We start from the raw sequence: 22,690 nt of genomic DNA, 5'->3' as shown, positions 1-22,690 counted from the left end.
ATAACACCCAGTGCTCCATTCAGTACATGTAAAACTCTTAATTTGTAATTATTGTACTGTGGTTAAATAAGAGAATGTGCTTGTTCTTAGAATACTGAAGTATTTAGAGCAATGGGGCATGACTACATAGATAGATGATGATAGATAGATAGATAGATAGATAGATAGATAGATAGATAGATGATAGATAGATGATAGAGAGAGAGATAGGAGGGAGAGAGAGAGAGAACCTCAATAGTGTGCAGTGTTGATGGAGGGAGAATAAAGCACAACTGGGGAAGCTTTGAATAATTAGTGAATCCAGCAAAGGATATACGATTTTTGCAACTCTTCTGTAAGTTTGAAACTATCAAAATAAAAAATTACCCCAGGAAAAGGACAAAACACAAATCAGAACTGAAGTTCTAGTATATTCTTCCTTCACCCAATGGACTGCCTTGTGCACCTACCTTGAGGACCACTGAGCAAAACCAAGCATTGGAAAGAAAGTGCCCAAAGGGGACAAAGGGGAGATAAGTTGGAATACTGCTATACATATACACAAGGTTCCTTTGGGCTCTTATTGATCTTTGAATTTTCCATGGTATTTAGAATTTAAAGGCCCTCAATAAATATTTGCTGAATGAATAATTAAAGAGTAAGATACCTCAGAGACAAATCACATGTATTTTAAAGATGAGGAAATGGAAATGCAAAGTGCTTAACCTAATTGAAAAAGTCACCCAACTAATAAGAAAGAGCCAGAAATCAAGCCTATCTTTCTGATTAAATGTTTATGGCTCTTTGCCTCTAAGTATAGTTTAAGCAATAAAGGTCAATAATTAGGTATTAGTAAAGTTCCTTATATAACTTTCCTAAAGAAATTGATAAGTAAAACTTAAAATTCAAATGAACTGTGTCACACAAATAATTCATATGGAAATAGAGCTTTGCTTTCAAATCATGGTCTGGAAATTGGCAGTACTAGGTATAACAATAGCTATTGTCCTGGTTCCATATCTGACCTCTCTTAAAACTCCTCAGGACATCTGTTATTAGTTTTGACTGGTAAGAAAAGATAAATCACAAAATCACAGATTTTACAGCTAAAAGGAATGATCATGATGGTCTAGTGCAGTTTTCTTGTGTTGGAGAAAGTCAATAATAACTTCTTCCTTCCTGGAATGAAGAGGACTCAAATGATAGATTTCTAAATTAGTTTGATGTACCTGATAAGCAATTATACACATATTCAATGAATACTGTCAAAATGTGTGTTGTCTTCTGTCCAAGACCTATTTATATAGATGTGTTTGTGTTCATCCATTAGCAATTCATAATTATACCTGGCACATCAAGCTATGGAGACAATTTTATAAATAGATGATCTGAGGATCAAATCAATATCTATAACTGGCTAAAATGTGGTCCTGCCCTTGAATCTGTGTTTATTATTTCTAGCATTCCCTTCAGTGTAATCTGATAAGGGGGTAGAAGACCATTATTACAGGAATCCTATTTCGGAAATCAAGAACCTATAATATAGTTTCCAACATGATGTATTTCACCAGTGAAAAGGCCGCGACCTTGGGTCCATCATAGATCATCTGCCATCCCCATCCTAAGCCATATGCCTGGAAAAGTTTTTATTTGCTACAACAAATGGGGGAAGGGAAAGTGCAAGTGAAGAGAACTTTGAAACTTTGTGGAAACTAATTCCAAAATTAAGGAGATTCCTTATGTTGCAGGAGGTTGGGACATGAATTCATCATTAGAACAAGTATTTCTGTTTCTGGAAAGACCACTACCATTATTCTTGGGACTTTCAAAGTTGACTAAGGCTTTTATTTGGAAAAGACAAAATCCTAGATGTTTTGGCCATAATGAACTAAAGGGTTTTGGATAATAATGTGATAAAATACAATCTCCATCATGGGGAGAAGTTTATTTTAAATAGTGATTTAGACTGTACTATCAGTGGTTCTTAAAAGATGTGTGTTCTAAAACAAGCATTGATACACAGGAGAGAAGAAGCAGATGCCTAAAGATGGCACAAAAAGGATGTGAAAGTCTACCTTCATGTCATGTGGCTAGGGAAACAATCCGTGGCATTGAAATGGAATTGCAAAGCACAGTCTAGACTATGGTAAGTGAAGCCCTATAAATGAATAATGCATGAGGAATAAATGTATTACATCATTTGGGAGCCAAAGGGCAACACTGCTTGCAGGAAGAAGTGAGATTTGCTCTAGAGTTTCTCTTGGCACAGTTAATCATTTGGGCCAGACATCTCTGCTATTGGAGGCTACCCAATTCACTGGCATCATAGAAGGTTTAGCAGCACCGTTGGCCTCCATTCACTAAATACCAGTAGCATCTTCCCCCACTGCCGATCATTACAACCAAAAATGTCTCCAGACATTGCCAATATCCGGGGGTTGAGGACTGAGGAATTGGCCCCGTTAAGAACCACTACTCCTGGGCGCCTGGGTGGCTCAGTTGGTTAAGCAACTGCCTTCGGCTCAGGTCATGATCCTGGAGTCCCGGGATCGAGTCCCGCATCGGGCTCCCTGCTCGGCAGGGAGTCTGCTTCTCCCTCTGACCCTCCCCCCTCTCATGTGCTCTCTCTCTCAAATAAATAAATAAAATCTTTAAAAAAAATAAAAAATAAAAAGAACCACTACTCCAAAGGAAATGGAGACTTCACTATTGATCACTCCACAAAAAGTTAATCCTGGAATAGGAATAGATGAAAGGCAAAATGTTTCCTCACTCTGCTCCCCCAAAGACTGGAGCCTCTTTTCTTAGCCAGGGAGACCTACTTAAAGGCACTCTCATTGAGAAGTGGTAAATATTCTGTCCCTTTTAACATGGTTCAAGGCAGAGATTAGATGGAGAGATACTGAGGAATGAGATTCCAGTTAGAAGTCTGAACAGCAGTTAAGTAGGTGGCATAAAAGGCCTAAATCATTATGACGGAGGCATGAACAGAAAGTGCAATCTCAAAGCCTGAAGAAGTTTAGAACATTGGGATTTCACACAAAGCTAAATCCTAAAGTGAAAAAATATCCTCAGCTATACCTCTGGAGCAAAGTAAAGAGCCAAGACAGTTCTTTGGTTCTATTCATCCACTCAAGTATTTCTTGAAATCCTAGTGCAAAGTAGGCACTTTCCTCGATGCCCGCTAGTGAAGTTGGTCTCAGGACGCATATCTCCACTGTTGGAAAATGAACGCCAGTCCTATACCCTACACAGAGGCATCTTACCCACATCAGGATGCCTTAGGGAAGAGGATAGGTCCCTTCCACCATATTACTGTTCACACTGCAAACACTTAGGGAGAAATACTCCATTTACTATTGCTTTACGACAATAAATTTCCTGATTTCTGGGGGCTGTGTAAATTTTTTTAAAGAATTTTTTTCAATGATTGGAATAGAAAAATGAGGTTTGGTTTTCAATGTTTTCTGTCTGTGATACCATTTTTCAAGGAAAATCTCACCCTGAAGTGAAGCAAATAAAACCGACCAAATAGGACTTTCTCTGGTTGGTCTTTGGACAGTCCCCTGCCTGACACCTCCTCCATCCCCAATCTTTGAAAGATTCCCCAGAACACAGCTTTAAAATCTCTGCCATCAGGAATGTCCTAAAGAAATAAATGTTTCTGATTAAACATCTATTGTTACTGGAAAATTCAGAACAAATTAAATGCCATGACTGAAAACAAATCATAACAGGGCTATTTTTAGACTATGCTGTTACAAATTCCATATGCTCCCTTTCCCCCGTCCTGATATGTTCCCCTCAATGAGATGTTGCTCCTTCCATCATCGTTTTATGTATTTTTAAAAGATCTGAAGATAAGGGCGCCTGGGTGGCTCAGTCAGTTAAGTGTCGGACTCTTGGTTTCAGCTCAGGTCATGATCTCAGTGTCCTAGGATGGAGCCCCGTGTCAGGATCCCCACTGAGCGAGAATCTGCTTGTTTCCTTCTCCCTCTGCACCAGCCCCTCTCCATTCAAGTGCTGTCTCTCTCTCTGAAATAAGTAAATAAATCTTTTTAAAAAAAAAAAAGATCTGAAGATATAGATCTGATATTTTTGTGTTATTCCCATATGAAAATCCTTTTCTAATGTTTTGCCTGGACCCACAAAAATTATATAACATTTTTTTCAATTCCGTAATCAAAAGAGAAATAACCCAAATGAAAAAAATGGGCAAAGGCTATGATGGACATTTCTCCAAGACATAAAAAATGCCAAAAAGCACATGAAAAGATGCTCAACAATGTTCAGCTGTCAGGGAAGCATCAATCAAAACCACAATGATACATCATTTTGCACCCATTAGCATGGCTATAACCAAAAAGACAAAATAAGAGTCGGCAAAGATATGGAGAAATCAGAAACTTCATACATTTCTGGTGGGACTATAAAATGGGGCAGCCACTTTAGAAACAGTCTGGCAGTTCCTCCAAAGTTTACCCATTGAGTTATCACATGACACAGCCATTCTACTCTTAGGTACGTACCCAGTTGAACTGAAAACACACCTCCACATAAAAACTTGTACTCGAATGTTCATAATAGCCCAAAGGGCAAGCAACCCAAATGTCCATCAACTGATGGATGGATAAATAAAATACAGACTCTCCATACAATGGAATATTACTCAGCCATGAAAAGGAATGAAGCCCTGATCCACACTACAAGGTGGATGAACCTTGAAAACATCGTGCCAAGTGAAAGAAACCAGTCACAAAAGACCATATAGTGTATGATTCCAGTTATATGACATATTCAGAATAGGCAAATCCATAGAGAGAAGGTAGATGAGTGGGGGCCACTGGCTGATGGGGGAGGAGTACAAGGTTTATTTCCTGGGTGATGAAAATGCTCTAAAACTGTGATGATGGCGGCGCAACTCTGTGAACATACCGAAAACCAGAGTAATTTTTTTTAATTATGTAACGTTTTTCATCCTGACGTTTCTAAGAGTTTATCTCTGTTTCTGACATTCTAAGTCAATCTTTTAAACACCATTGCATCTGGTGCAATGTTTCACATATACAGAAGACAAATGGTTTCTCCTTTGAACAAGATAAAATACCCTATCTGGAGCAAAGCAACCTTTACTAATTGTAAATCTGATTGTAGATCTAATTGTAGCTTAATCATATACTTTAACTTGCTGTCAAAATACTGGTGATAAATTTCAGAAGTAATAAAATGTCTACCTCTCACTTTTTCCCATTAGATCCACAAAAAAAACTATGTTATATTTTAAAAGTTTACAACATTTATTGAGAAAAGCATGTACACATTTCATTTTATTATATATGCAATTCTATAAAAATATCGGTTCACATTAAAAAGGCCTAAAAAGAGGCAGAAATAATAGTTGGAATTCTGGATGATGTCAGAATTCTTGGTAAGTTTTTAAAGCCTTCAATAAAATTGTCATTTTTTTCAATTGAGAAGAAAAAAAAAATCCAATAAAAGTAAGAACAAGCATTTCATAGATCAAATAAGCCAGAAGTGATTCTTTAAATTAAATTCATTGCATGCTGAATTTATAGTCCTAGAAAATGTTTGACTCTCTTTATCTATCTAATAGACATGATTTAAAATAATAGTTATAATCAACTCTTCTCTCTCCTCCGCAGTCTCCCAAACTTGATCCAGGGTGACCCCCTCTGGAGATGAGAGAGAAGTTCAGCTTCACCTGTGCCCACATGGTTCCACTGAAGAAAAACTCTTTTTTAAAATACCCGAGTTAGCATCTCTCTTTGTGTCTAGCTCACGCTAGCCAATCACCAGAGACAACATAATCACCCACACTTTATGAAATAATGGGAAAGAAATTCTTATCCAAATCATCAAAACACAGAGAGCTAATGACTTGGGTCAGATCCATTTGACCTAATTTATCTTGCTTGAACACAAAGAATGTCCCCCAGGAAAATACCTGTTACATAATGAATTTTTGCTTCGGTAAAGTGTTAATGAAAACAATGATCACCAATAACCCCTGGAGGACCAGTCTCATTTATTGATAAATATAAGCTATATCATACTTCCTATTTTAACAATTTATCTTAGTAATTCCTTATTGCTGATATCGACACAGTATTTTAAATATGGACCATACAAATTACAAATGACACATCTGTTACAGTGTTTGTATACACAGAGGGTATTACCGTGTCTTATAATCAGTCACTCAAAATCACCCTCACTCATGTTTGACCCTATGTACCTGTCCCTCTGCTTGGTGACTGGGACACCAAGAGATGTTAAAAGGTAACCATGTTTGTTGGGAACTCTGCACAGTCAGAAAGTCAGGACATAAAATTAAATAGATAACTATTGATAACACCAGCCCACAAATATGCCAGAAGAATCATTCCAGGGGCTCCTGGGTGGCTCAGTCAGTTACGCTGTTGACTCGATTTTGGCTCAGGTCATGATCTCAGGGTCATGAGATCCAGCCCCACCTCAGGCTCTGTGCTCAGTGCAGAGTCTTCCAGAGATCCTCTCTCTCCTTCTCCCTCTGCCCCTCCCCCTGAACACTTGCCCATGCCTGCTCTCTCTCTCTCAAATAAATAAATATTAAATCTTTAAAAAAAAGAATCATTCCAGTGTATTTTCTTTCACCCAGGAAGAGAGACGAACCCCGTGGACTGGTTGGGCAGGGATACTGGCTAAGCTCTCCTTGAGGGTAGCATTTGGGCATGCAAAGAGGAAGGAACCAGTCCTCCAGACCTAGAGCTTGGTGAATGAGCAAGGGCACAGAGGCAGGAAGAGTGAATAGACCGATATAGCTGAAGGATGAGGCAGAACATTCTACAGGGGTGCTGAGGCCATCATGAGCTAGAGCTTGCAATCCAGGCCAAGAACTTGGTGTCCTTTTCCAACAATGTGAAAACATAGGCAGGGAAACCAGTTATAATATTACATTGACCAGGATATGGAGCAGCAAGTCTTATTCTCAAAGAGCAGAAGCAGGGATGGAGAAAAAGGAATTGAGAGACTTTATAAAAAAGAAAGGAGAAGAGATAACAACAAAATTTGGCCTTTGCCGTGCATCTAGCTAATTATTTAAGAAGAAAGTGGGGGGAGAGGAGGGAGATAACATAGTTTCAAGAAAAGTCCAAAGTTCGAACAGGCTTAAGGGAAAAAATAAGATTAGTTATGTAGAAACAGCAGGAATATGTTTTCAATAAAAGACCACATGAGTCACTATTACATCGTTATCCTATTTTTTAATGAAACACCCAAAAATATAAACTTACAAAACATACAATTTAGCGGGTGAGCTTTGCATTGCCAAAAAAAAAAAAAAAGGCCACCTATGGGTTAATTGAAATAAACGAAGTCTTCCAATACTTTCAATCTGAAGAGTTTACAAATAAATACATAATTACCTGTTATATCTGTCTCAACAGCACAGTTCACACACATACACACCCACACACGCACACGAGGAGATACATTTATAGGCTACTGATTATACAAGTCCTCCTTTAACTTCCCCATGGGTATTATTAATAAGCTTCTTCAGCTCCTTTAAGGTTTTTTTTAGGACTCAGATTGCGTGCAAATGTGCAATCTGAGCATTCCAACCAATTTATGAGAACGTTCAGACCAAAAAGAAAGTCTCAGATAAATGAGGGGAAGATGTGTTTTTCTGATCTCCTCATAAACATTTTTTCATCCCCTTTAGCCATAAGTCCAGGTATGATTTTATGTTTGAAGCATAACACAGCAAGGAAGTAAGAAAAGGATTGTTAACCGAGGTCTTACAGTAAGTGCAGTCTGACCCTACAACCCATCCTGCTCCCCACTATGTTATTCTGTCCAACCATCATCCTGGGGGGACAAGGGGCAGGGAGGGCAGTCTTCAAAGAGTCCCAAGAATTTTATAAATTACTCAAAACATATTTCATTTGCTTTGATTTTGAAAACTAAGTAATACATACCATGTATCACTTCAGGAAGAGGAAGTGGGAAAAAAACAGAAAGTTAAAGAATCAAAACATGTTTTGATTATGTGTCACGCACTCAACAAAAACTGATTCAGCCTCTACATCCCATGTACTGTGCTCGGTTTCAGAAATACGATGGTGAGCGACACCTGACTCTCCCCGCCTTCAGGGATTAAAAGCACTTAGTAGTTACCATGTAGTAGGAGATGCAAATATTAATCAAAAGATCTCACTAATAAATATGTAAGTATGGACTAAACAATGCTAGGGTAGAAAGGTGTCTGAGGCTTTGGAAGTATAAAAGATATGGGGATCACTGGGGTAGACACTGGTAGAACTGAGTGCAATTAAAAAAGGAGAATTCTGCAAGAAAAAGCTAAGTGTGAGTAAAATTAGAATGATTTAATTAATAGAACTCTGTAATTCCCTACAGCAGAACTGGAGTGGTAATGGAAGCTATCAATTTAAAAAACCTCCCTGGGCTATTGGACTAAAAAATGCAGTTAGTCTACCAATGCATTTACATTATTCCAAAGATCTGTCCCACTGGCTTCTTGACTTGACTTGATGCAGAAACTCCACCATTAAGCATTAATCAAAATTCACTCCAAGCCAAAGTTCTCTGGGGCTTTTGGGCACATCCATAGGAAACATAGTGTGACTCTGGCATTCTGGCATTTTTAATTTCCTGAACTAAAAATGCTTATTTAAAAATTAAGTTTCTGGTAGGAAGTCCTCCTGCTATTCTCAGTACTCCATAAAGTAAAGCATTTTGTCTTCAGCAGCTCGATTCGGGTCTTTTCTATAATCAAACATGATATCCACAGAAGTGGCCTAGTAACCTCTGAACCACAGAATGTCACTTGCCCCCATCCCTCCCTCTCACCCTCACGCTCAGCCCATTCCTTCCCTGCCTCCCCCGGTCCGTGACCAGTAGGCAGTACTCGGAGGCCAGAGGGTTCAAAGGGACAGTACTTACTTCCTTTCCTCAAGCAGAGCGATTTCCTTTCTGACCTCATTGTATTCTTCTGCTATTTGGCAGTGTTGTTTGAACACCTGCATGGATTCCACGGAGTCATGACAAGGCGCCAGAGGCTTCACAAACAAGAAGAAGAAGAAATCAGTCCACTTCTTTGCATCGGAATACATTATCAACGATTTCGCTCTACTGATGTCCTTTAGAGGGAGATTTTTGGCATGAGAATAGCATCGTCGGTCAACACTGGACAGAGTTTGGCTGATTCTACTTGACTGAAAAGAGGGAGGGGGGCTGACCTTTCCCCACATTCATCTTCCAGTATCATTCATGGGCATTCTCAGGCCCGAGCCAGAACCGGGAGGCCGATGACATGCTCATTATTGGCCATACATTGGAGTAAAAATAGGTCTTCTAATAATTCTCTACTTCTCCCCAGAAATCTTTTTTTTTTTTAAAGATTTTATTTATTTATTTGACAGAGAGACACAGTGAGAGAGGGAACACAAGCAGGGGGAGTGGGAGAGAGAGAAGCAGGGCTCCCGCCGAGCAGGGAGCCTGATTCAGGGCTTGATCCCAGGACCCTGGGATCATGACATGAGCCGAAGGCAGACGCTTAACGACTGAGCCACCCAGGTGCCCCTGCCCCAGAAATCTTAAACTCTGCTTTAGAGAAGGGCAGTGGTGGGGAAATATTTCAGTGGTCTGCTTTAGTTACCGCTTGCTTTCTGTGCCTTTAGCCCAGAGGCATAATCTCATTTTGGAGAATGGAGTAGCCCTACAAGAAAGGCTCTTTTCTGAGAGATGCAAACAAACTGAAGAAATGAAGCTGGGCTGGAAATAAAGCTTGCAAGGATTAACAAACCCCATGAAAGACCAAACCCCAAGTGAGACAATGCTCGTCACATGTGAGGCCAAAGAGCATGGATTCGTGTCTTTGTTTCTCTCCCATCCACAGGGAAAACAAAGGACAGCAGGACAAGCCTTTAGACCCATAACATGTTGAAAATCCTACTCCTTTCTAGAAATTATTTTTTGAAAAACTAGCTTTCCTTGAGTTTATAATTCTAATTCCTAGTTAGCAACACATTATTAAAAACATTACATTAAGAAACACTAGCTAATAGTCTTTTAAAGAGTTTTTTAATCACCCTAGTCAATTATTTATAGAAAATGGCATATACTATCTGAGAAATACAATTTCATTGTTAAGTGGGCTCTTTGGTCTAATCCTTTTCTCGTTATAGTCTATATCTGTGAGTATGTGTCTGACTAGGTCATATTTTCACTAATTTTATATTCGGAAATTAGGAAGTGATGCATTTCTTCCTGCTTGCTCCTCTCTTTATATTCTTCAAGGACAAAGATTTCTTTGGGTGTTGTATTCAGCAACCCCACCCAGGATGTAGTAGAAATTCTATGAAGTTCTATAAAATCCTATAAAGCCTGACTGACAGATAAGATGACCCATCCCATTTATCATGAGGCCTCTGATTAGAGGTTTTCTAAAGGAAATAAAATTCGAAATAGATTTGCCTGAAAGTTACCTTCATGTGGAACATCTCATGTCCAGATTCATGGAAAATCTAATAATAATTGCATTATGAAGCATCTTTACCTACTGCCCCATGAACACATTTGTAGCATAAACTCAGCCTGTTGGAACCATTACCATCTTTCTTTATAGAAATAAATTGAAAAGTACTGCCCAGGAGTATTACAGTATAACGCACCCCATGAGACAAAGCTCTTGCCAAAGGAATTCAGAACTCCTGGCTCTTCTGGTCTATGTCCTAGAAATCACCACCCCCCTCATCAATTTTCACCTGTTACCCTGGCAAATTACCAGGTATAACAGTAAAGAGAATGAAAACAATTTACTCTGGGCACCCTAGCCAAGTTGCTATTAAATCATCTGTGCCCCATGTCCTCACTGGAAGGCCCTAAGACTCTACGCATCTTATTTCCTGTCCTTACGAACATCACATAAACTATATTCAGCTCATTCCATAACCTGCCACCCCTTGTAGGTCCCTGAGTCACACAATCAGCATAGTCACCTATGTGATAGCCAAAGGATTCTAGGAGTCCATGCAAAGGGTTTATGTCCTTAAGAGTAAATAAATGCACATAGCCATGTGCAAGAAGAAATCCCCTCTGCTGCTAGATACAAAAGGGAAAAATGAAAGTTACATATATGTGTGTGTGTATGTGTACGTATAACAATATGTAATAAAGTTACATATATAATTTTCCTAAATTTACATATATAATTTTCTTAAGAAGAGACTATACATTTACATATATAATTTTCTTAAGAAGAGGGGGGTCTTTTCCCCCCTTAGCTTGCTACCTTGCAATCCTTTTTATTAAGTGGGAAGTTTTTTCATTTGTTCTTTTTTTTTTGGCACTTCTTAATTGTGGGAAATTTGAAGATATTATGTATAGGTAGTGTGATCATGCTGCTAAGGGTATATAATATAGGGAGTATTTCAGGATATATACAGTATCCTCACATGCTCTTAGCAGGATGATCAAGCTACTTACACATAACACTATTTTCAAGGTTTTCCACAATTAAAAAGTAGTGCTAATTAAAAAAGGAAAAGCCAAAAATACTTAGTGTTCAGCGTCTCAGGGAATAAAAAGATGCCAGGTGTCACTTCAAGCCTCCAGCTCCCGCAAGCTCTGTCTTCACCCAACCTGGCATATAACTAGGCACCACTTCTAGTTCTCCCAATTTGTATGAAAGCATTAAAAAGAATAGAGCAGATTTTCTTAAGCAAGGAGGGAAGTTATGTTGCATAACCCACCACAACATTGTAAAGTCATCTCATTAGTTGCCAGGGGCTTGGCAGGGAAGTGGGGGGGAAATGAGGAGCTATTTAATGGGTATAGAGTTTCAGTTTTGCAAGATGAAAAAGTTCTGGAGATTAGTTGCACAATAATGTGAATAGACTTAACATTACTCAACTGTACACTTAAAAGTCACCAACATGGTAAAATTTATGTGATGTGTTTTCACCACAATTTTTTAAAAAGCTAATGCAAAAAAGGAAAATGGTCATTAGAGTTTCTTGCTGCCCCCACTCTTCTTCTAAGAATTGCTGCAAGGATTCACTATCTGAGGCTCACTTCATATGCACCCAAATGCTCTCTCCTTCCCAAATTGCTCTCCAGGGAACATAAAATTTCTCGCCCCTTTATATCTAGAGCCATTCACCACAAACCCTAAATGTCATTAGACAAAACAAAGTGCCCCCTGACAGCAGGAAGTGCTGTCGTTAGAAGGTATTTGACGTTTATCCCAGCCTAAAATCCATATCCCATATGGATTTTTTAAATACATATGGTTTGCATCCCAACAGGAATTCTGGTGAAGAAGAGTATTAAGATATTTAGGTTTATACCCCCCAAAAAAGTAGAACTATAGGTAATGAGATGTTGTTCTGTACAATATAGAACACTGTTATTGCTTTATGATATACTAGGTGTTTGTGTGTGTGTAGCATCCTAAGGTCTTCACTGAGGGTGACTCTCTCTTACCTTCTTATAACCCCCGCAGAATAAGACATAATATATGACCACTAGCATTCATTGAATAAAATGAAACTGTTTGCCTGAGGAAAAAGATTCCTAAAATTCAAGCACAATAATCAGGTTTCCAGGGCAAAAATGGAGCTATCGATAAGTTTAAATCATGTGACATTTGAAACATTGGCATTCATGAATTAATCAGTCATGCATAGGCTTAACACATGTTCACACTGAAAACTAAAAAAATAACGTAAGATAATACTGGTGGTAACCAAATGAAAAAATCTATTAGATTCTTGGAATAAAAATTTACACATGTTTTTGCTTTAATGCTCATTGCTTCGTTTTGACTATTCTCATCTGAGAGGCTTTCGTAGTCATCGTTCCGTGCTGGGAACAGGCGAGCAATAAACTCTTCATGTTGACAGTGAATTTCTTTTCACATCAGGAGAAAAAGAAATTTCCTTATTTTCTCCATAATTACACTACATCTTCCCACACTGGATACACTTCTCCCGCTTGCCTAAAGGATGAACTATTGCATTCCGAAGACAGGAGTCCAAAGATACTTGATTTGAAAGTGAAAAGGTAAATGTATTCTTCGTGCACTAGAGCGTGAGTCCTATGGGATCGCAGAAACAACTCTTCAGACTCAATGCCTTGGTATCTAGCCTACTCACGATACAGCCAGTTCTAAGAAGGTTAAATCAAGATATTCTCCTAACAGCAACTCAAGCCAACTTTGAAACACATTTTTCCAAGACCCAGATTGGGGTTGAATGAGGTCAGAGCCCAGGAGAGGGCACTTGCTCCCCACCCCCTTTCCTCCCTGTCCGCCCCATCCCGCGGCTGCCTGAGGATGGAGCTCGTAAGGGCTTTAAATTACACACCGTGTGAGTGAGTCGCTACTACCCCCCCCCCATCCACCCCAATCAACAGGACAGATTGAACAAGATGAAGTAAGAGAGAAACCGCAGGCTCCTGTTCCAAGAATGCCGGCTTGAGCCACACCATCCCATCTCTGCTCTCTGCCCAGGGTTTATAGCAAGCTCCTCCTGAAATGGACTCCCGTCCTCTGGAAAGTGCCCCGTGGGAAAGGACCCAGCCAAGCATCTCTCTGCAAGGGACAAAACCAACTTAAGTACTTCCGTTTTCTACTTGGCTTCTTCAAATACTACTGGTCCCATCCACTTAAAAAAAAGTAAGAATTTAATTTTCCTCTCCCAGCTTCCCACACAGAAGATTATATTTAGGAAGCTAAATATTCTACAGTTGCTGAGCAGACTTTTTATTTATTCCTTGAATGTCAGTGTTATCTTTATTTGGGTGGGGGGTGAGGATGGAGGTATCTGGTTTAAATTTATGTTGCATTTTAATATCCCTGAATTAACAGGCACAATTTGTTAAAACTAAATGGAAAAAAACATCGTCAGGACTAATTGCAGTATTTGAAAACTCTGTTATAGTAGAATTTAAAACACTTCTGAAAATATTTTAAAAATGGCATTTCTATAGTATCTACATGATGGCCAAAGTCAACAATAATCATTATACCACATATCTTCTATAACATTGAAATGAAGGACATTTAAGTCATTTTTATTAATGTAAGCATTACTCAAGAGTGTCTCAAACTTTTCCAACAAGGCATCTTGTTGGATGGCTACCGGGCTTCTCAAAAAAAAAAAAGTAAGGTACCATAGTAAAGGTCCAAGGTATCTGCGTATATTTTCCATGTGGTCACAAGCAGCCAATGAATGATAAGATACTTTTCAACATGCGTATGAGGAAGAAAATGCAGACAGTTTCAGTGTTTTCTATGGGATTATTTCTTAATTGCATTTCCAGATGGATGTTCAAGACCAGTGTAGCAGAGTCCCAGAATGCTAAGACTTCCCCATTTTCTATCATTTTCCTTTCCAAGACATCAAGCAATACACTGATGTAAGACCTTAAAGAAATTTCTGGAGAGACCGCTTGGATAACAAGATATTACAGCACACAACTGAAGCTAGGAAATTGTTTATTTGTGGAAGTGACATCAGTTTCTGGACTTACTAGACTCTGTCTGAGAAAAGGCAAGTTCAATGTGTACCACAGAGACACCTGTCACTGTCTTCTCAGATTAGATGGGAGGACTTTAAGAAGGATTGAAGCTATTGCTCAATTTGGCTTAAAAAAAAAAATTGTTCCAAGTACCTTAGCTTAACGAAAAGAAGAGAGCATCAGAACCTCTATCCCTTATTCACATATCCAAAGAGATGCTTCTCTTGTCATTTTACACATACAAAAATAAATTACTAGGTTTTTTTTTTTTAAAGATTTTATTTATTTATTTGAGAGAGAGAATGAGATAGAGAGAGAGCATGAGAGGGGGGAGGGTCAGAAGAAGAAGCAGACTCCCTGCTGAGCAGGGAGCCTGATGCGGGACTCGATCCCGGGACTCCAGGATCATGACCTGAGCCGAAGGCAGTCGCTTAACCAACTGAGCCACCCAGGCGCCCCAAATTACTAGTTCTTAAATACTTCATTCAAAAAAACGATTTCACTAGAGAAGGAAATTAACATTAAGTGAGCAATTATTTTGCCAAGCACTGTGCTAGATCTATTCATTCTCACATTTAATTCCCACAACAACAATGTGAGATCAATATTGTTGTCTCCACTTTGCAGTTCAGAAAATTGAGGTTTATTCATTACCCTAATCTCTACCTGATGATAAAAGCATATTCTTCATTGCAATGCAATTAAAACCAGATTACAGCTCAGCTTTGGATCATCTAGAGGTCAAAGGATGATCTCCAAAACACAGCAACATGGTTAAATTTCAAGACAAATGTGGTGCCAACTCAGACCATCCTTCAAAACAAAGAGGGAGGTTGGGCATGATCTCGTTTTCAAATAGAAGGAAATTGAAGCCTAAAGAAAATTATTCCTTGAATCTCAGTGTTATCTTTATTTGGGGGGGTGAGGATGGAGGTATTCTGGTACAGAAAAGTAGTGATTTTTTTTCCATCATTCTTAGAAGTGGACATAGAATTGTGCCTCCTTTCTCTGGACGTGTGTGCTAAACCAGCTCAACCCAACTACCGCCTCTAATAGGCAGAGAGAATTTAGAAACCAAGTTCCAGGAAAGGAATCCGCATAAAATAGAATCAATGTACCCATTACCCCCATGCTGAGGCCTAAGGCCCACAAACGAACATTATAAAGAGATGCTCCTTTTAACACCTACCTTACCCCAAAGTCTCTTGCCCAACTTTTGCATTAATAGAGACATCAAGAGAAATGTTTGTCACGGCTATTCTTACACAGGGCTTTTTTTGGCTTCTGTGAAAATAGAAGCACCACGAATTACATGCTCCAACATGTCCACATTCTTGGCAAAGCAACAGAATCTAGGGGGTCAAATTGGTGAGAGAATATCTACCAGATAGCTACTTTATAGCTCCATTTTATAACACAAGAATGTGTAATGGAGATCAGAAAGTCAGAACCAACTTTACAAGGTTGTCCTAGAGGCACATTATGGCAACCTCGCAAACCAGAAACAAACAAACAAAAAAAACCCCGCTACTTATCAAAGTAATTTAAGCCCATACGTTTCCCAAAAGCTATAAGGGAAAGAAAGCTACCAAGATGCAGAATCTGAGATGGAGGTGGAAATAGCAAATTGGTTCAGACCAAAATTTGACCTCAGGTTTCTCATCTCTAAAGTGGAGACATTATAGTTAGCTTACACAATTACGGCGAGGCTCACATGAGATTGTTTGCGTGGAAGAGTCACTTGCCCAGCAATACGCAATGTGCACAGTGGGATTTAAATCTGAGGCTTATGCAAAGAGTAGGGATGGCAGTAATCACCTGGCATCCTCTATCTTTCATTTGGCAAGTTTTTAAGGCTCCTGTGGAGATAATCAAGAGTCCGTTTATCCTCGAGCAAATAGTGACAATCAGAAGGCACTTGGCGTACATTTGTCACCTGTGTCAACCATTACTATGTGTAGAGAGCACATGACACTGACTCTGAAGAGGGCCTGCTCCACAGAACGGATTGCTCCTTTGCTACATAAAACATTTTCATCACTTTCGATACAGAGACGTCCTGCGGCAGAATGACTTAAATTTATAGGCTTATGCTAAGCATGGAAAGAAGAATGTGCTTTTAGATGTCATTTTCTGTGTTAGCTTTCCCCTCTCAATTCCCACTGTTTTGTTTTTGAGCCAATCATGCCCTGGAGTATAGAATAAAGGTAGCAGGCTACCGCCCCGGACAGAGGCAACCCTAACCAAATGGCTTGACAGTTGGTAAATGTTTATAACAAACTTGGTCATATCCTTCACGCAACAAACAAGCACTTATTTAAATGATTTAAGGTGTGAAGTTGGGAATGTTCCCTCCAGTCATGAAGACGTAAAGCAATACCATATTTTAAGGGTAGGGGATGGGGGGATCAAAACCCATGAGCCAGAAAGAAGCCTCTCAACTGCTTATCTTGTTAAGGCTCAGTGAAGACGAAATAGTCTCGTTGGATTAAAATAATTAAATAGACCTAATTTCTCGGGGTACCTGGGTGACTCAGTCGTTAAGCATCTACCTTCGGCTCAGGTCATGATCCCAGCGTCCTGGGATCAAGCCCCGAATCAGGCAATCTGCTCAGCAGGAAGCCTGCTTCTCTCTCTCCCACTCCCCCTGCTTGTGTTCCCTCTTTTGCTGTGTCTCTCTCTGTCAAATAAATAAATAAAATCTTTAAAAATAAATAAATAAATAAATAAATAGGCCTAATTTCTAATATATATGTCAAATGGAATTAAAACCATAAAATCCAAATGGATCTTGAGATGCTCTAACAGAAAAATTGTCTGGAGAATTGCCAGGGGCGCTATGAATCCTGTAAAGAACAATCCATGAACCAGGGAAGACCATTAATGTTCCCAAAGGAAAAAAAAAAATTTGTCAATACAAAAGAAATAGAATTCACGATCCATCATTTGATGGAGGAAGCAGAACCTGAATATGTTTTTACTGTTCTATTTCCAAAACATGCATACTCCTTATTTTCATCTAACTGCCATGATAATAAAATAGCTTTGAGGTGACATTAAAATAAAGGAGAAAAAAAAAAAAACTGGGACTGCGGGGGGAAAAATCTAGTTTTTATTTTACAACCCCAACTATACCACCAGCAGCCTATGCACAGCTCTTTTGTGAGGACAGAATCCAAGTGGGGAAAGCTGTGTGTGTGGTGGAGCATGCCAGACAGAAAAGCACACTGAGAGCTGAGTCTTTCTCCATGGTGAGAAAAAACGATATTCGGGATATGGTTAGCTATCAGGAGCTAGAGGAACTGGGTTGAAGACCCTGCATGGGGTGCAGGAGAAGGAGGAGATAAGACGGCTGATAGCGCAGAGGAAATTTTAGAGGCGAACAGAGCTGTCCTTTGACATCTGGGTGGTGATCAGCATAACCCTCCCACCTTCTCTACTCTTTGTAATCTCTGCAGAACTGATACTGGTCTGTTGAGCGGGTGTCTGTTGGAGGACTGTGACAATGCCCTGGACTGTGGTAAGAGGTAAGAAGGAGGACTCCTCCAAGAAGCCTAGTCACACCTGAGTCAGGTTGGGTTGATTTTTTTATTTTTATTTTATTTTTTTTAAGATTTTATTTATTTATTTATTTGAGAGAGAGAGAGCAGGAGAGGGGGGAGGGTCTGAGGGAGAAGCAGACTCCCTGACGAGCAGGGAGCCCGATGTGGGACTCGATCCCGGGACTCCAGGATCATGACCTGAGCCGAAGGCAGTTGCTTAACCAACTGAGCCACCCAGGCGCCCCAATTTTTTTATTTTTAGAGACCACTCTAGTACTGGAACACAGGCTCTTCCAATCTGACCTGGCTACTTCCAGGTTTTTAACTCAGTGCCCTGGGTACTGAGATCAGAACAGGAACCCACCAAAAAGGACATTGTTTTGGATTGCACAAGGGCTCATTCTTGGTTCTTCCCACCTCTGTCAAGGGCTGTTCAGGACTGGGGGTCCCACGTGTGAATGACTTCAGGATACCAGTCACACCCACAAATGGGAAGAACTGCTGGGTGTAAGACAATGGGGGACATCAGGCCTGATAGGTGGTAGAGGTTGCAGAGCCTAAAGGCTTTCAAAATCAATACTTAGAGGGAAAAAAAAAAAGTAGTGACTAAGTAAATGTCTGTGCGCAGGATTCAAGACCCCTATTAGATTTGTCTAAGTGTGACTGCAAAGTGAGATACTCAGGAGCACGTCTGGCCCACGGCCAGTATTCAGGTCTTCGGACCGAACCTCTTCCTAAAGCCATCTTTGCCTGGAATCCCCATATATCATCTAAAGAAAATTGAAATGTCATAAATTAGCTCCTTTCAAATGATTCTGGTGTACTGAAATGGGATCTCTTTGATAGGTCATCTGTAAACTACACACACAAAATAGTTTTCTCGCAGATCAAACCAGACAGTATTCAGAATGTTTAACTTAAAATAATTATATTCTACTGAAAGTTGTCAGAGGACTGGGGAGGGGTTGGGGCGGAGGAGAGAAAAGAAGATTATTCTGAAGCCCCCCTCCACCCCCACCCCCGCCCATTACAAGTCACCTCTGCACAGTTTACCACTACATCACTCATCAAAATGGGCCACAGGGGCAATGGCAACCAGCCCTGCTCCCAGGCTCCAGAGCTCCTGATACATAGGAGCTTGCTTACGCTGTAAATTCTGCATATTCTGGTGTTATCGCCAGATACGCAGACAGGCATATTACATGCGAGTTACATGACTTTGGAGCTCTAGAAACGGAATCCTTGATGACTTGAAAACTCCCCACTCTGTCTCCAAGTCAGTCTTTTCTCAGTGAGGTCCCTTGTGCATTCACTATATCTTGTGAAGCTAAAGAGGAAAAAGGAAAGACTCTGGATAGATCCTTACCTGTAGCTGCTGGTCTAATTCTGGAAAGACCAGAGGAATGGCGTCTTCAGGAGGCGTATCATCTAGAACATGAAAATAAAAGGATTCTTCACTATAGAGCTCTTTCTCTTCTGGTAGGCGTCCTGCTCTCACCATCTTTGGATTTATACAATTAAATCATCAGTATATACTGCTTTAATTATTCTCATCACTTCAGGTGGGGACACAGAGAATACAGAAGACAATCTTGTTCATTTTTGGTACAAACAGAAGCCTGGAGAGCATAGCTGGCCTGGCCAAAATTTTGCAAACAAATATCAGAATCCTCAACTGTCCAGTCTGGAAGCTCTATAATTAAGAAGCACAATATTCTCATGGTAGCCAAAACCAGATTCCCTGGCATGCAGGAAAGTGCTTTAACAAGGCGCTAATGAGGTGATCAGAACAACCTCAATGGGACAGAAGAATGTGTTAGTGAAAAATAGAAGCTCTACTCTGAGTGACTCCAATGGGGGCTTTGATGTCCTTACCACAAATCACCACCACCAGGCAGTTACCCAGAGCCTCGTCTGGGTTCCGGTGAGCAACAGGGAGCAATCCAGGCAGGGGGTTCTTCCCTGCACGGCAGGCAGCAGTCCCCACATGAGGCCCCGTGCACTGCCTTGATGTGGGGGAACCTGAGCGAAGACAGCCATGGCCACTCTGTCCCCAAATGCCTTACACTGACTGACAGACAATAGGCGGCAGGTGTCAATGGATCAGAAGATGTTCTCAGAAGCATCCGAGGAAACCTGAGAGATGTTTGGCCTAAAATACCCAAGTCACCCCCAAATGTCTTCGAGAACATACTGTGACCCAGCCACAGGACTAGAGCACAGCCCCTTGTCAGCAGAACCTCATATGTCCAGGCGGACTCTGGCTCTGCTAGGCCATCCATTCCCATCCCCTCCATGTTGGCAACACCTACCCCGGGACAGATGACTATGAGAATAAGACAAAAGACAAGCTAAAGAATTGTTTAAAAACCAAATCTGTTTTACACTGTAACAAAGAAAGGAAAGTTCGGGCGCCTGGGTGGCTCAGTTGGTTAAGCGACTGCCTTCCACTCAGGTCATGATCCTGGAGTCCCGGGATCGAGTCCCACGTCGGGCTCCCTGCTCGGCAGGGAGTCTGCCTCTCCCTCTGACCCTCCCCCCCTCATGTGCTCGCTCTCTCTCATTCTCTCTCAAATAAATAAATAAAATCTTTAAAAAAAAAAGAAGAAGAAGAAGAAGTTCCAGGCCAGGGGCGTCTGGGTGGCTCAGTTGGTTAAGCGACTGCCTTCGGCTCAGGTCATGATCCTGGAGTCCCGGGATCGAGTCCCGCATCGGGCTCCCTGCTCGGCGGGGAGTCTGCTTCTCCCTCTGACCCTCCTCCCTCTCATGCTCTCTGTCTCTCATTCTCTCTCTCGCAAATAAATAAAATCTTAAAAAAAAAAAATTTTTTTAAAAAAAAGAAAGTTCATGGCTTTCATGTTCTCACTATCATAACCAAATCTGTTTATAAAAATGTGCTGTTCTGTTTGAACAAGAGCATGTGCTACGGGCCACACCCGATGCCAGAACAAGTCTCCTCTCCCAACTCCTCGACAGCATGGTCCAGAATAAAACTCAGCATGCAAGGAGCTCCTGGCTTCTCAGGCAGTACAGTTCTTTGAAGGCACCAAAGATAATTACCAGGAAGATAATTCAAACAAGGACAGTCTTTGCCTCTGCCAAACACCTCAAGGGTCACAGCAGTTAATAGCTTCTGGTATATTTTAGCCAAGAGTAGTATAATAATACTCGCATTTAAAAGTGGCTTAAGACAATGGTAACGCATCGCCCAATTTGCATCCACTTTTTCCTGTGCCAGACTGTGGCTGCCCACAGTTTCACTAACTCTGTTCTGCTTCACACAGGAGGTAGAAATGGGGAAACGCTCCCCAAGACCCTTGCTGCAGGCTGGAGGACTGAATCAAGAGGACACAAGGAGATCCGATCCCCAGGCCCTCTCAGGGCTCTCTTCCTACTCAGAATGACAACTTCTGCCAGATACTGTGGCTCTTCAAGTCCACCCCTTCATCTGCAAACAGTTGGCCAAAAGACAGAGATATTCACTTGCTGCTACCGACCCTTTACAGGTAGCCTTCATTATGAAAGCTGTCGTTTGTAACCTGATTTGGGTCTAAGGCACATTTAAATGTACCTCAATAAAATATCAATAAGCCAGACATCATGATTATGTCAGTTCATTGAGTTCGAGGCCAGAACAACTTGACCCAGGTAAATGGGAACCTATTACACTTTGGCATCCCACCCCTAATAATCACAGATGAACAGGCACTTGTTAGAAGGAGAAACCACTTCTGTAAAGTACCAGAATAGATAGTGCCTTCCAGAATCCTAAAAGTCAGCCAGGAAGGGAGCTCAAGGCTTCCTGGGATTTAATCCACCTTGCTGCCTGTGAAGTCACACTCCTTCCTGCTTAATTACAAAAAAGAAGAAGCAAGTTACTCAATGGCTTCACTGTAGTAAAGTAAATAGCCAATACAGGTATGCCCCAGAATTAATACACCGCATTGTAGAAATCTACATCATCACCTATAGTCAAACCGTGGCACTTATAGGTAAACATGCTGATAATTTTGTGGACGAGGCTGAAGATTGGATTTCTTGAGTTAAAAAAAAAATTGTCTAACTCACTGACATAGAAACATGTAATGAGGGGCGCCTGGGGGGCTCAGTTGGTTGAGCAACTGCCTTCGGCTCAGGTCATGATCCCAGGGCCCTGGGATCGAGCCCCACCTTGGGCTCCCTGCTCAGCAGGAAGCCTGCTTCTCCCTCTGCCACTCCCCCTGCTTGTGTTCCCTCTCTTGCTGTCTCTCTCTCTCTCTGTCAATTAAATAAATAAATTAAATCTTAAAAAAAAAAAAAAGAAACATGTAATGGATGTTGTAATGACAAGCAAAATAAAGATAAGACTTTGGTTAAAGAAGGTTCACGTTGGATTAATCCAAGCGGGAAACGGCAGCGGAAATAAGAAAACCGAAGACAGATGTAAGGAGACGACCGAGAGTCTGAAAGCCAGGCCTGCCTTCCACTGCCTGATGCCATCTGGTTCGTCTGGCATCCCTGCCGGCCAGAAATTTCAGGGCTTGCAAAGCTGCTTACAAAGCTGCTCTGAGTTGATGTGCGGTGTGTTTTCTTTTAAACAGCGGCTGCCTTCTTTGACTGGTTTTAAAAATAGGCAAGTATTCTAA

The 22,690-nt window shown here is 40.7% G+C and overlaps 1 protein-coding gene across 9 annotated transcripts in view; it reads right to left on the bottom strand.

Moving 5' to 3' along the window:
- Nucleotides 1–22,690, bottom strand: part of MAP3K7CL (MAP3K7 C-terminal like) — a 91,335-nt gene that overhangs the window by 2,857 nt on the left and 65,788 nt on the right. For all 9 annotated transcript variants that reach the window (XM_035017566.1, XM_035017567.1, XM_035017564.1 and 6 more), the window contains 2 exons: nt 19,432–19,493; nt 8,944–9,059 (listed from right to left, as the gene is read on the bottom strand). In XM_035017566.1, coding sequence (XP_034873457.1) covers nt 8,944–9,059; nt 19,432–19,493 — 178 coding nt within the window. The remainder of the gene's footprint in view (nt 1–8,943; nt 9,060–19,431; nt 19,494–22,690) is intronic.

This window comes from Mirounga leonina, unplaced genomic scaffold (assembly GCF_011800145.1).
Source record: "Mirounga leonina isolate KUSES-001 unplaced genomic scaffold, KU_Mleo_1.0 Mir_172, whole genome shotgun sequence".
Classification (NCBI taxonomy): domain Eukaryota; kingdom Metazoa; phylum Chordata; class Mammalia; order Carnivora; family Phocidae; genus Mirounga; species Mirounga leonina.
The sequence above is the reverse complement of the archived record's forward strand: the minus strand, read 5'-3'. Positions and strand labels throughout refer to the sequence as shown.